The sequence below is a fragment of the Pongo pygmaeus genome, chromosome 3, assembly GCF_028885625.2.
Source record: "Pongo pygmaeus isolate AG05252 chromosome 3, NHGRI_mPonPyg2-v2.0_pri, whole genome shotgun sequence".
Classification (NCBI taxonomy): Eukaryota; Metazoa; Chordata; class Mammalia; order Primates; family Hominidae; genus Pongo; species Pongo pygmaeus.
Genome location: NC_072376.2, coordinates 100828082 through 100843186, shown reverse-complemented (window position 1 = coordinate 100843186; position 15105 = coordinate 100828082). Strand labels below are relative to the sequence as shown.

At 40.4% G+C, this 15105-nt stretch overlaps 1 protein-coding gene and 1 long non-coding RNA gene across 3 annotated transcripts in view; one reads left to right on the top strand and one right to left on the bottom strand.

Annotated features, from left to right (window-relative positions):
* LOC129035156 (uncharacterized) overlaps positions 1 to 3848 on the top strand; it is a 44804-nt gene extending 40956 nt beyond the window's left edge. Inside the window, exon 7 of the long non-coding RNA XR_008502128.1 lies at positions 3245 to 3848. This is a non-coding gene — a long non-coding RNA (uncharacterized LOC129035156). The remainder of the gene's footprint in view (positions 1 to 3244) is intronic.
* Positions 1 to 15105, bottom strand: part of HERC6 (HECT and RLD domain containing E3 ubiquitin protein ligase family member 6) — a 125157-nt gene that overhangs the window by 27623 nt on the left and 82429 nt on the right. For both annotated transcript variants that reach the window (XM_054485345.2, XM_063663879.1), the window contains 4 exons: positions 10387 to 10508; positions 9771 to 9830; positions 6765 to 6858; positions 2101 to 2290 (listed from right to left, as the gene is read on the bottom strand). In XM_054485345.2, the coding sequence (XP_054341320.1) occupies positions 2101 to 2290; positions 6765 to 6858; positions 9771 to 9830; positions 10387 to 10508 (466 nt within the window). The remainder of the gene's footprint in view (positions 1 to 2100; positions 2291 to 6764; positions 6859 to 9770; positions 9831 to 10386; positions 10509 to 15105) is intronic.

Here is a 15105-nt window from a genome sequence, read left to right as displayed (position 1 = left end):
CATTTGGCAAAATATCTCAAAATAAAAATGTACATACAATTTGACTCAGTGATTTTGCTTTCTGGAATGTTTCCTGCATGTGTGAATTTATATATGTACAATGAAATGCTTCACAATAGAACATTCTTCAGCCATTAAATAGAATGAGGCAGTTCTATAGATTCTCTATTGGAATGATCTCCATGATATCCTGTTTAGTGGGAGAAAGCAAGTTGTGGAAGAGGAACTTTAATAGTTTGCTACCATTAACAACAGAAATAATACATTTGTATGTTTCTATATATAGAATATCTTTCAAACATTACACAAGAAACTAGAACCTGTAGCCACTTCTGGGAGGGGAACTGGGTGGCTTACATTTCATTGTACATATCCTCTGTACCTTTTTGTTTTTGTTTGAGATAGGGTATTGCTCTGTCACCCAGGCTGGAGTGCAGTGGTATGCTGATAGCTTACTGCAGCTGTCAGAGGCATTTGAACCAGAGCAACTCCATCTTGAATAGGAGCTGGGTAAAATAAGGCTGAGACCTACTGGGCTACAATCCCAGACAGTTAGGCATTCTAGATGACAGAATGAGATCGGAGGTCAGCACAAGATACAGGTCATAAAGACCTTGATGATAAAACAGCTTGCAGTAAAGAAGCCGGCTAGAATCCACCAAAACCAAGATGGCAACGAGAGTGACCTCTAGTCGTCCTCACTGCTATACTTTCACCAGCACCACGACAGTTTACAAATGCCATGGCAATGCCAGGAAGTTACCCTATATGATCTAAAAAGGGGAGGTATGAATAATTCACCCCTTGTTCAGCACATAATCAATAAATAACCATAAAAATGGGCAACCAGCAGCCCCGAGGGGCTGCTCTGCCTATGGAGTAGCCATTTTTTATTCTTCTACTTTCTTAATAAACTTACTTTCACTTTATAGACGGTCCCTGAATTATTTCTTGTGTGATATCTAAGAACCCTTGTTTGGGATCTGGATTGGGACCCCTTTCCAGTAATACAGCCTTAAACTCCTGGGCTCAAGTGATCCCCCTGCCTCAGCTTCCAAGTAGCTGGGACCACAGGTGTGTACCACCATGTATGGCTAATTTAAAAAAAAAAAAATTGGTAGAGTCGGGGTCTCACTATGTTGCCCAGGCTACCCTCGACCTCCTGGGCTCAAAAGATTCTCTCACCTTGGCCTCCCAAAATGCTAGGATTAAGGTGTAAGCCACAATGCCTGGCCCTCTGTACCTCTTAAGTGAAGGAGTCCAGGGAAATTTGCCCCAAAATATGGCACCCTGGTATGCTGATTATTTTAAGTTAAAGGCCCTTGAAGGTCAGCAGATGCTGGAAAAGGCTTTTCTCTGATACTCCCTTATCTACCTTAAGACTGGACCCACTATAGAGAAGAGAATTGCCTTTCATGCCATTTCTGAAATTACATTATCTGTCACAGAGAAGACAACTGAGGAATGTAACCACACCTAGATGTACTTTTTCAAAAGATAATGCCTGCTTCTCAGGCTCATTCCAATTCCAAGGAGAATCATTTACGAGTTAATTTCTGTTTCCTGGGTCCACTCATTCTCCCTAATAGTCATTTACTACTTCTCAAAAGAATTGTCTACATTCCCTACCTCCCCTCTCCTCTATGTAGAAGGGTATATAAATATCTGTACCCCATTGGGTTATCGGGTAATCACTGAACTTTCAATATACGCTAAAAGCTATAAAAGGACATAATACAGTACTGAATAAAGTAAAAAATAATAATACAAAGTTTAACATTTGTTTTTCATCATCTGGTCAAAATGTCAAAAGTTTCAAAATAACATGAGCAAAAAATTTTAAAGTATGGATTTATCTTGATTGAATACTTTATAGCTACCAAACTCTGATGTCAAAGCCACATCCAAGTCTAAAAACTACACCTGCTTTGTATGATAAAACTAATAATTATAATAGCTTTAGATTATTAATCTTTTCAATAATTCACATGCCATGTTCTCAAATACTTGTCTATTTTGAAATCTATTAAAAATTCGCTACAACGTCTACTTCAGAGAGTGACTATATTGAGAGTACAGATAAAGTGACATAAAACTTACTTAGGACTTGCAAAGATTGTTTACTCATTTCACACACAGCCTTTGCAAATGGAACCACCAGGTTCTTCCAGTTCTTAGAATCGTGCATCACAGGACATTCTGGGAGCAGGAGGAAAACTGATAAAGCTTCTTGGTGTGGAGAACGGCATGGAAGAGCTCTGAGCAGATCATCCTCGAGACACGTAGTTATCTGTGGTCAAAATAGGATCAGGGAACAGACCCAGGATATATTAGATACAGAGGATTGTGAGAAGCAAGCTATGAAATTAAGGGTTTCACTCCACCATGTTCCAATTAGAATAATCACTTAACCATTCTGAAACCTATTGATGAGACTCCATCACTCCTTCCATCCCAAATGCCCCTGATATAGTACATGAGAGCCATCCTCCTCATTTTATATCAGGTTCCCTGAAGAAAATAAAGTGAAATCTCATGAGCATGGATATACTGAGTGAATTATGGATTCAAAATGAATACAAAGCCCTTCAAAAGCAATGTTGTATGCAGGTCACACTAGTATTCCTCCTTCTAGAAGGAAGAGCTGTCCCCTTCCCCTCACAGAATATCCATTTCTTTCTTTCTGTTTTCTCACATATCAGTAGAAAAATTTGCAGAGAAAAATAGCTCTAAATTTTTATATTCTTTATTTCATCCAGAGGTAAAGTTTTACCTCAGCGTGTAGTGGCTCAATTATAACTGGAGTGCAGTGGCTCAATCATAGCTCACTGCAGCCTCAAGCTCCTGGGTTGAGGCAATCCTCCCACCTCAAGACTCCTAAGTGGAGTGCACTGCCACAGCCAGCCCATTTTAGAAAATTATTTGTAGAGCTGGAGTCTCACTATGTTGCCCAGGCCAGTCTCAAACTCTTGGATTCAGGTGATACTCCCCCCTTGGCCTCCCAAAGTGCTAGGATTACAGGCATGAGCCAATGTACCTGGCCCAGAAGTAAATTTTTAAAATAGGATGTATATAAAAACATACTAATGGGAATAAACTTGTATGGTATTCTTTATATTTGTTTGAACATTCATTGAGTACTTACAATGCGTCAGGTGATCTCATGTAAATCATTTTATTTAATCTTACTGATAATCCTGTAAGGTAATTTTTGCTTTATTTGTTTTTTACCTTGTTTTTACAGATGAGCAAGGAGAGACTCAGAGGAAGTTAGTGGAAAGAGGTTACTCGATTAGAAAGTGACTGTGGCACTACCATAGTAGTAAAATCTATCATGGCAGAGAAAATGCCATATGTTCACCTTGCCAGTCGTTTTTCTTTTTCCTCCTGGGTTTATAGGAAGATGGCACCCCCGGCTCCCCTGCAATTAGGCAGGGCCATGTGACTGAGTCTTAGCTCACCAATGTGGGAGAAAGTGATGTGTGACACATTAAGGCAAGGCCACTGAAACCTCTCATGGGAACTTCCATACTCACTTCCCTCATCTGCTAGCCAACCCAAAAGATTGAGTGGAGGATTTTACAGCCCCAGGGCCTAGAGATGCTGGAAAGAAGCCTGAGTCAGCCCTGAATGAACCTGTGCAAAGGTGCCTCTGACCTCCAACCCTTGTTGGACTAGGATGTTGGAAAATATTGTGTTAAGCTACTGATATTTCAAAGTTGTTTGTTATAGCAGCTAGCCATATTTACTCTACCTGATAGATCTATGTTCTGTAATTACATTGTTTGCCTCTCATGTCATAAGGGTAAATAAGTGACATATGCAACAATAAACTGTGATGTACTATATATTGTTTCTATTACATTCAAATTCTTAAAATTTGCTTTTTCACATGTCTAGCAAAATATGATTTCTGTGGAATGCCAGTTGGTGTTATGCTAGAAAATAGCATCACAATGTCAAATAACTCCAAGAAAAATAGGGTCAAAAGAGATTTCTTTTAGTGTATGACGTCATAGAATCTTTGATTTCCTAATGCGCGTATCATGACTCCATAATAGTAGGGAGTGTTCCCAAAGTTTTTTCATTAAGAACCCTTTTTATGGGGTTTTTTATAAAACTAATGTCCCTTGGAACTCACACTGGGAAGAGCACCCCAAATTATCTCCCATATCACCTAAATTCATTTAAGAAATATACTTCAATACTTCATAATATTTGCTATTATCACTTCATCTTGAAAATGAAAATATTGTATCTACTACACATTAAGGAACACTTTCCCCATTTCCCTTCCAAGTATAAGGACCCACTCAGACCCATCAAAATTGTATAAAGATTATTTTACTAACTGAAGACATTTGAGATGCCTTTTTGGAGCTTCTTTTATCTAACTAATGCAGAGCTCTTCTAGTATGAAGCTCTTGTACATCCCCCATTGAGGAGCTACACTGCTAAAAAGGAGACCAATCATTCAGACCACTTGCATGTGGATGAGAAATTGCATAAACAAACATTCTTACAAACTGTCATACCTTCCATTTGTCTCCATAAAATCCCATTTGTTCTTCCCATAGGAGCCCTTTCTCCCTTCTCCCTTTCCTCCATTAAGTTGGTTTATAAATTCTTATCCCTAGCTGTTCAGGGAGCCTCTTCATCTGAATGCGCCACATGCAAGCGTACAAAACTTGTTTTTTTCCTCCTGTGCTAAAGGCTAAATGTGTTCCCCAAAATTCATATGTTAAAATCCTAACCCCCAAGATGATAGTATTAAGAGGTGGGGCCTTTGGTAGGTAATTAGGTCACAGGATTGGAGCTCTCATGAATGCGATTAGTGCCCTTACAAAAGAGACCCCAGAGAGATTTCTTGCCCTTTTTGCTGTGAAAGGAAAATAAATCTTGGGGCCTCAAAATCACTAAGCTAAAGAGAAAAGTCAAGCTGGGAACTGCTTAGTGCAAACCTGCCTCCCATTCTATTCAAAGTCACCCTTCTGTTCACTGAGATAGATGCATATCTGATGCCTCTTTTGGAGAGGCTAATCAGAAACTCAAAAGCATGCAACCATTTTTCTCTCATCTACCTAAGACCTGGAAGGTCCCTCCCTGCTTTGAGTTGTCCCGCCTTTCCAAACCAAACCAATGTTCATCTTATATATGTAGATTGATGTGTCATGTCTCCCAAAAATGTATAAAACCAAACTGTGCTCCCACTACCTTGGGCACATGTCATCAGGACCTCCTGAGGCTGTGTCACAGGTGTGTGTCCTCAATCTTGGCAAAATACACTTTCTAAATTAACTGAGACCTGTCTTAGATATTCGGGGTTCACACTGCCATGTGAGGACACTGAAAATATGGTCATCTATTAACCAAGAAGTAGGCCCTCACCAGACACCAAACCTGATGGTGCCTTGATCTTGGACTTCCCAGCCTCCAGAACTGTGAGAAATAAATGTCTGTTGTTTAAGCTACCCAGTCTACAGCATCCTGAGCACTAAGAGATTCTGTTAATTATTAATTTTCAGTGACCCCTTCCACCAGCTCAAACCTGAGTCAGTAGAGGAAAAGAAAATTTTCTTCCCAATACAACCCAGAATCACACAATATTAAACTGGAATAGATTTAAAAGATGAATTCAACAGGTAAAGAAAATGTGATCCAAAGAGAAAGGATGAAGTAGTAACAGAGATTCATCTCAAATAGATGTAAGTTTCATCTCAGAATAGAGAAGTGGCTTTTCAGTTGATCAGTCCAGGATAAGGTTATCCTGCTTCCAAAACCAATGCTCTTTTCCTATATCATGCTAGAGATTATCCACCTCTCAAGCATTACTCTGATTATATTGAAAATAAAAATATTGTATCTATTGTACATTTAAGGATTCAATAAGAAAATAAATCTCAGCACCTAATAAAGTACCTGGAATATAGTAATTTCATAATGAACACTACCCCCTCTTCCAGCCCCAATCATAAAACCACCTTTGCAAGAGTATGACAGTAAGAGAAATTGACATGGTTGACTCTATCTTGCTTCCAGCCTCACAGGTTGGCTGTCTTTTCTCATTCTTGGGCATGAGCCAAGCTAACTTTGGGAGAAATTTAGTTTATAGTTTAAATGATACTAGTCTGTCCCCAAAACTGAATTTTTCTGGTAAAACTAATGAAAGTTCACCAAGTTAGGAGGATGAGAGGGGCTTGAATTCTAAATAATTATCAGCCATTATTCTGGAGGTCATAAGATTTGCAACTTCCCCAATTACTCTTGCAAATAACATCATTACTTTAGAACTTAAGATTGGCCTTTTGAGATGTCTTTTCAGGTTTTTGCATTTCTGACAACTGGATGGTCCCACCTGGACCCATCAGCCAGTCCTGTGGCCCCCACCCAGGAACTGACTCAGCACAAGAGGACAGTTTCTATTCCCTATGATTTCATCTCTCACTCAGCCAGTCAGCATGCCCCCTACCCTAGCCCCCTGTCCACCAAACTGTCTTTGAAAAGCCCCTAAGCTGTGAGCCTGAGCCTCCACGAGATTGATTGGAGTAATAATTCTATCTCCCACATGGCATGGCCAGCCTCATGTCAATTAAACTCTTTCTTTACTACAATGTCATAGTCTCAGTGGGTCGATTTTTGTTTCTGCAGTGGGCAGGAAGAACCCATCGGGCAATGACAATCATAGTTCCCATCTCACCCAGCTTCCAACAAAAATAAACTGCAATCATATTTGTTCTATATCTAAAGTAAGTATTGGCTATTACCATGGAAGAAATCCATTCCTTTTTTGTTAACTTCTTGAAGGTATCTCTTGCCATTTCTAAGTCCACATCAATGGAAGTCGTTTCTCCAGTTCCTCTTTGGATACAAGAAATGCAAGAAACCACATAAACATAAGGAAAGGGATATTTCTAAAGTTCGTATGTCATTTGTTGTTTTATTACATATAAGATACAAACCTTTTTCTTAAAGCTTGCCTCCTTTCAAAATAATCAACTTACTTGACATAAAAAATGTACAGTTTATGTTCTCCTTGTTAAAAGACAGTAGATAACAATTTATTATCTCTGTAGTGGCTACATCAAGTTTGGGCTGCCATATTAACAACATTTTACGTGCTGAATCTGACAACGGAAACCATCTCCCCCATGCTCAGTTTGCACACTAAGAACTAGAACTACCTACCCCCTACCCTCCTTACCATTCATATTTACAGAACTTTGCAACTCCACTGTTTTTATTAGCATGACTTTACTTTTCCAGGAAACTTTTGCCCAGGCAAATGGCAATTGTTCATCATGGGAACTTCTTGAAAAACCCATTTAAATCTTCAATAGAGAGCATCAACAGTTTGTGCCCATAGATTCTTTGAATCCCTTATCTCAAAATCCTCATCTTGCTGTTTGCACCCATCCTGGATAGTTGTACATTTACCTAGTCCAAATCAAACCTCCAGCCTTCCCTCTCACATTGAAAGACCTCCTTAAACCAGACTCCCAATTGTAAATAAATTCCGAACTTATCTCTCCTCTCAGAAACACTACTGCAGCTTTGTCCAGGTGTGCTGTTCTCTCTGGCCTGTCTTATCAACAAGTTGTTTTAGTGATATTTGAGAGGCCAGCATTCAATAAGCCCAACAATTTTTAAATAATGCATTATCAAATATTGTATGCCAGCTGCAGTGGGTCATGCCTGTAATTCCAACACTTTGGGAGACCAAAGTGGGAGGACTGCTTAAAGCCAGGAGTTCAAGAGACTAGCCTGGGCAACATAGAGGAGACCTTGTCTCTACAAAAAAATTAAAAAAAAAAAACTAGCCAGGCATGGTGGTGCACACTTGTAGTCCCAGCTACTTGTGAGGCTGAGGTGGGAGGACAGCTCAAGCCCAGGAGTTCAAGGCTACAGTGAGCTATGATCAAACTACTGCATTACAGCATGGGCAACAGCACAAGACCCCATCTCTAAACATTAAACAAAACAAAACAAACAAACAAAATGCCAGGCATAGTGGCTCATGCCTGTAATCCCAGCACTTTGAGAGGCTGAGGTGGGCAGATCACTTGAGGTCAGTAGCTCGAGACCAGCCTGGCCCAACGTGGTGAAACCCTGTCTCTACTAAAAATACAAAAAAATTAGCTGGGCATGGTGGCGCATGCCTGTAATCCCAGCTAATCAGGAGGCTGAGGTGGAAGAATCAGATGAACCCACGAGGCGGAGGCTGCAGTGAGCAGAGATCATGCCACTGCACTCAAGCCTGGGTGACAGAGTGAGACCCTGTCTCAAAAATATAAATAAAAATAATAAAAATTTAAAAAAGAGGCTGGGCACGGTGGCTCATGCCAGTAATCCCAGCACTTTGGGAGGCCAAGGTGGGTGGATCACTTGAGGTCAGGAGTTTGAGACCAGCCTGGTCAACATGGTGAAACCCCGCCTCTACCAAAAAATATAAAAAATTAGCTGGGTGTGGTGGCGCACACCTGTAATCCCAGCTATTCAGGAGGCTGAGGCAGGAGAATAGCTTGAACCTGGGAGGTGGAGGTTGCAGTGAGCCGAGCTGCACCACTGCACTCCAGCCTGGGTGACAGAGTGAGACTTCATCTCTAAATAAATAAATAAATATATAAATAAATAATAAAAAAGAAAGAAAGATTTTCTCCTTGCTAGATTAAGTGATTTATAGTAATATTAGGGCTAAAATATGTATGCAAGTACTAAAACAAAGTATTATAAATTTCCCCCTTAAAATATATTCTCTTTTGCAGCCTTTGACATCTTAGGAGTTCCTCACCCCTGGGAAGTGAGCATGGATACTTTTTCATGTTAGGAAGAAAACAATCTTCACATAGAAAAGATTTTCCCACATGCAGTAAGAATTAGCCTGAGGTGAAGTTATTGGCATCCAACAGTTCCTCTAGTCCTACAAGCTGACTGAGAATGCAGCTGGGTTAAGAACTAATAGAACTGCCAAGAGGGTTGTACAAGGGCAAGTAATAGCAACAAGGGTTAAGTGAGTACCGCCTAGTGACCAGGAGTGGGTACAAGATGTGTATCACCATATTTTGAACCAGTGAGCAAACTTAAGGCCAAGTTAACAAGGGAGGGACAGGCAAAGGAGAACCCATATGAGTTACACCAGCTTCAGACAGATCAGCAAGGCATCAACCTCCAAAGAAGCAGAGGGCAGCCTAAGACCCTTTACACTGCTATTTCTGCTTCTCTTCCCTTTTACACACAGGTGCCATATTGGAGAGCTTAGAGGAAAGAGCAGAAATAGAAGACTCAAATATTGAGCATTATAGGAACTGTTTCAACTATTGGATCAGACCAAATGTTAAACCAAATAGGAGTAAAATCAGATTTTCTTCTATAACAGTGAGTTAAAGACAACATAAATAAGATCTATCTTTAATTGATCATACACAGTAAAAATTGTAAAGTGTACTCTTGGCTTTTAAGTACTAAAGCAATGTGAGATTTAGCTGATCCCTTGTATATACAAAGATCCTGAAAAAACACCATTCCTTCTAATCAGACAACAGAGTAAAGTGGTATGAAGGAAGCAAACAGTATTAATTAGGAATTATAACTTATGGTAGTCTAATAGAAAATTACTTTATAAAATGAAAGAATTCTATAACAACCTACAGGGTTCTCTGTGTTGGACTTTGTGGGCAAGAATAACAAAATTCACAAATTAAACTTACTTGAAACATTTAATTTTAAATATTTTCCAGTGTTTTAAATGAAGGTAAATCTTATGTAAGTATTACCTTTTTTTAAAAAAACTCGCCGTCAGACAAGCAGGAGATGAAAATATCATTCTAATTTCACTGTAAAAGTAATAACAAGGGGTAAGTCACAACATACTATAAAGCATGGCTTTTAAAAATCTTATTATGTCTGAATAAGTAAATGATGACGTGGAATCATTATTAATGAAAATAACTACTCTCTTAAGAGTCTCCCAAATCCTAGGTATACTTTGTTCATACTATTTCTAAATCTCACCAAAACCCTTTATAGTGGATTTGCTCAAGTCATGTAGGTTTAAATAAAACCTATCCCTGTGAAAACCAAAACTCATAAAACTCCAAAGGGGTAAACTATGAAGATATAACAACAATCCACCTTACTGAAGGCTTTGTGAGCTTTTTTGATTCACTCCTGCAACTCCCTCACCTAGTAAGGCACCTGGGATATCACATGTCCTCCATATATCTGTAAATGAGTACACTGATGACCTAGTCACACTAAGAGGCTGTAGAAGAGAATCATGGTCAAAATGCAAATACCTTCACAACAAAACGGAAACCTCTATCTTAGGATAAAACGACCAAAGCCCCAGAACCAGATAAAAGTTGCTTATAATTTATCAGACAGAGCCACCTTTTAGCCACTTCATGTTCAGTACTTCTTCTTTTCACTGCTATCCATTTTTCTGCCATGGACTGGCTAATTCGGCTTATTTCTGGCAGGGTTTTCCCAGGAGCATGTGTGGAACTAGTATCCTTCAGGGAAGGAAGAAACAAGAATGATCAGGAACACACACATGTTCAGTAGTAAATTATACAGCAAATCAGCTGGCATGGGTGGTAAATAGGCCCTGCCCTCTTGGGTGGTAGCATTTGGTGGGAGGAGCTTTGGCGTCAGACCGGTAGGGGCTATTCCACCTCCTAGCCTGGGCCACTTTGCTTGGTCTGAGCCTTAGTTTCATCATTAAAAAAAAAAAAAAAATGAACGCAGGGCTTCAGACAGATACTTATAGATCATTATTCACTGCAGCATTATTCACAATAGCCAAAAGATGGAAACAACCCATGTCCATAAACAGATGAATAGATTTTTAAAATATATATAAAATGAAATATTATTCAGCCTTAAAGGAATGAAATTCTGGCCGGCACAGTGGCTCATGCCTGCAATCCCAGCACTTTGGGAGGCTGAGGCGGGCAGATCACCTGAGGTCAGGAGTTTGAAACCAGCCTGGTCAACATGGTGAAACCTTGTCTTTACTAAAAATACAAAAAATTAGCTGGGCATGGTGGTGGTCACCTGTAATCCCAGCTACTCAGGAGGCTGAGGCAGGGGCTTGAGCCTGACAGGTGGAGGTTGCAGTGAGACGAGATCATACCATTGCACTCCAGCCTGGGCAACAAGAGCGAAACTCCGTCTCAAAAAAAAAAAAAAATGAAATGAAATTCTGACACATGCTACAACATGGATGAATTTTGAAGACAAGTGAATGAAATACGCCAGATGCAAAATGACAAATATTGTATGATTCCACTTATATGAAGTATCTAGAACAGGCAAATTCATAGAGACAGAAGGTAGATTCAACATTACCTAAAGCTGGGGGCGGAGAGAGGGAATGGGGAATTATTATTTAATAGTTACAGAATTTCTGTTTGGGGTAATGAAAAAGCCTTGGAGATGGATAATGGTGACAGTTGAACAATATTGTGAAAGTAATTAATGTCACTGTCACTAAATTGTATACTTACAATGATTAAAATGGCAAATTGTATTTATATATATTTTACCACAATAAATAAAAAGAGATAATAATACCTACCTCTCTGGGTTCTTTTTTAAATTTTTTTTATTTTTTATTTTATTATTATTACTTTTGAGACAGAGTCTTGCTCTGTCGCCCAGGCTGGAGTGCAGTGGCATGATCTCGGCTCACTGCAAGCTCTGCCTCCCGGGTTCACACCATTCTCCTGCCTCAGCCTCCCGAGTAGCTGGGACTACAGGCACCCGCCAACACGCCCAGCTAATTTTTTGGTATTTTTAGTAGACACAGGGTTTCACCGTGTTAGCCAGGATGGTCTCGATCTCCTGACCTCGTGATCCACCCACCTCGGCCTCCCAAAGTCCTGGGATTACAGGCTTGAGCCACTGCGCCCGGCCTATCTGGGTTCTTAAGATTCAATTATAGTAAGTATAAAAACCTTTGGGATTATAATAGGCACTCAATAATTAGTTTTCTTCTTCCCTTTAATCACCCACAAGTGTTTACTTTTATGTCAGTAACTCTCAAATTGTAATATGCATCCAAATCACCTGGTAGGTTATTCTGGTGGGCTTATTAAAGTAGATTGCTGGGCTCCACCCCATAGTTTCTGATTCAGTGGGTCAGGGTAGAGTGCGAGAATTTGCATCTAACAAATATTCCGGTGATGCTGATGCTGCTGGTTTGGGGATCACACTTTGAGAACCATCGCTCTATATAATACTTGAGACCAAATAGCGCAACCAGGGGTTTCAAAAATCACTGTCTGGAAAGAAAAATCCATTTTCAATACAGTCTTCCAAAGGCATTAGTACTCTGCTATAACTTATACCTATGCCTCCACTGCACTTGTTATGAGCCAGGAAATCCTGCATCATTTTGGTTTAATGCTGAAATAAAAGACCTCTTGAAGAAGACAGGTAACCACGGCTCTTAAAGCTCTTCAGCTTCTTGATCTGAGTCCTGGGTTTTCCCCGTAGTTTGATCAAGAGGAAGAGTTTTTCCCCCCACATCCCAGGAAACTTGGGACAATGAGGTGCTCCCTCTTGGCAGTTACATACCATTTCTTCATTTTCTGCTTCAAAATCCCTAGCTCCTCCCAAATGCGCGGCATGAGACTATGTCATCTGCCTCCTCTTCTTTTGTAATCTTCTCCCACTGTCCTGGTCACTCCCCTTCATTCATCGAAAGCTTCAGCATCTTGCTGTCTTCTTCACACCACGATTCCCGTGGTCACCCTTCCTGCCCTCACTCTTGGTTACTTCAGAACTGGTGAACCTGAGCTATCTCCCACCTTCATCTCTCAATTCTTGATCATCTCCACTATTTTCCTCTGCTCCACCCCAGCCACACATGCCCTGGATCAGGGTTTTTAAACTGACACTATTGATATTTTGGGTCAGATAACTGTTTGTTGTGAGCACCTGTCCTGTGTATCACAAGATGTTTAGTGGTATCACTGGCCTCTGTCTACCAGATGCCAGTAGCAGCCACTCCCAATACCATGCTCTCCCCTAGTTATGACAAACTACAATGTCTCCAGACATTGCCAAATATTTCCCGGAGCATGAAATCACCCCTAGTTGAAAACCACTGCCCGAGATATAGGTGAGAAGCTGGATGTTATAATTATCAATTGTTCCATCTTCTAAATTTCTACTGGAAATGTTCTCTTCTCTGACCATCATACACCATCTTACAGATTCACCTCCTTTAGAGTAAAACCTGCAGTCCAAGATTCTTTTGTCCACCCGGATCTCCAATCCATTAGCCCTGTTGTTTGTCCATGATTCATCACCCTCTTTCGTCCTCCTTACCCAGCTTAGATTCCATGGTACATCACTATAATCACACCTATAACTCTTTTGTCCATTTCCTATTGTACTTACCTAGCAAAATTCCATCTGTATTTAAACTTGACTCTGAATTACTCCAAAATCCAACTGAAGCAGCCTAACATCATGGGAGAAAGCTGCACAACTGTGCAGACTGATTTCACTTTAAGTCTATGACCACAGATTTCAAATGGGCACCTGATACTGTCTAATGGATTCCAAGGCTACATGCTTTTTCCCCAAGACAACTATCACAACCCTTCCTTTTCTTCCTAAACCTTTCATACTCCTCTGCTTACTCATGCTCAGACGGGGACCTTGTCTTATGCATCACTGAAAATTGAAGCAATTAAGCAAGAACTAATCACCTTCCCACCATCAACCTACCTTCACCTGTACTGTTTCTTATTACAGCAGAATAAACACATCTGTTCAAACCCCTCAATCATGTGTTAGATTCTGTTTCCTCTCTCCTAATCTCAGACATTGCTTCTGCAATTATTCACTCTTTCTTTTTCTTTTTTTTTTTTTTGAGATGGAGTCTCGTTCTGTCGCCCAGGCTGGAGTGCAGTGGCGCATCTCGGCTCACTGCAACCTCTGCCTCCCAGGTTCAAGCAATTCTCTGCCTCAGCCTCCCAAGTAGCTGGGACTACAGGCACCCTCCACCACACCTGGCTACTTTTTGTATTTTTAGTAGAGATGGGGTTTCACCATATTGGCCAGGCTGGTCTTGAACTCCTGACCTTGTGATCCACCCGCCTCGGCCTCCCAAAGTGCTGGGATTATAGGCGTGAGCCACCATGCCCGGCCTATTCACTCTTTCTTATGCAGCATGGGGAACCCTCTCACAGTTCTCTACTCTCCTTCACATCAAAATTTCTCAGAGTTGTCACAGGCATTGTTTGCACTTGTTCCCCTTCTATTCTCTGTCCAGCCCACTCGGGTCAGGTTTCCTTCTCTCTCCTCTGCAATAACACAATCTTACCAAAGCAAAAATAAACTATGCACTCGTCTTACTTGACCACTCGGCTGTATTTGACAGAATTATCCACTTTCTCCTTCTGGAAATACAGCAGTCCCCCCTTATCCATGGGGGATGTGTTCCACCAAGACCCCCAGTGGATGCCTGAAACCATAAATAATACCAAACCCCATATTGACTGTTTTTTCCTGTTCATCCATACATATGATCAAGTTTAATGTATAAATTAAGCACAGTAAGAGATTAATACCAATAACTAATAATAAAATGAAACAATTATAACAATTTACTGCAATAAAACATATGTAAATGTGATGCCCCTGTCTTTCTCTCAGAATAGCTTATTATACTGTATTCACCCTACTTCTTGTGATGAAGGGATGAAGTGGAATGGTGTGAGATTTCATCATGCCACCCAGAACATGTGATTTAAAATTTATGAGTTGTTTATTTCTGAATTTCCCATTTAATATTTTTAGACCACAGTTGAATGTGGATAACTGAAACTGTGAAAAGCAAAACTGTAGATAAGAGGTACTACTAGGAGCCAGGCGCGGTGGTATACACCTGTAATCCCAGAATTTTGCCAGGCCAAGGTGGGCAGATCACTTGAGCTCAAGAGTTCAAGACCAGCCTGAGCAACATGGCGAAACCCCATCTCTACAAAAAAAAAAAAAATACAAAAATTAGCTGGGCATTGTGGTGTGCGCCTGTAGCCCTGGCTACTCGGGAGGCTGAGGCGAGAGGATGGCTTAAGCCTAGGAATTTGAGGC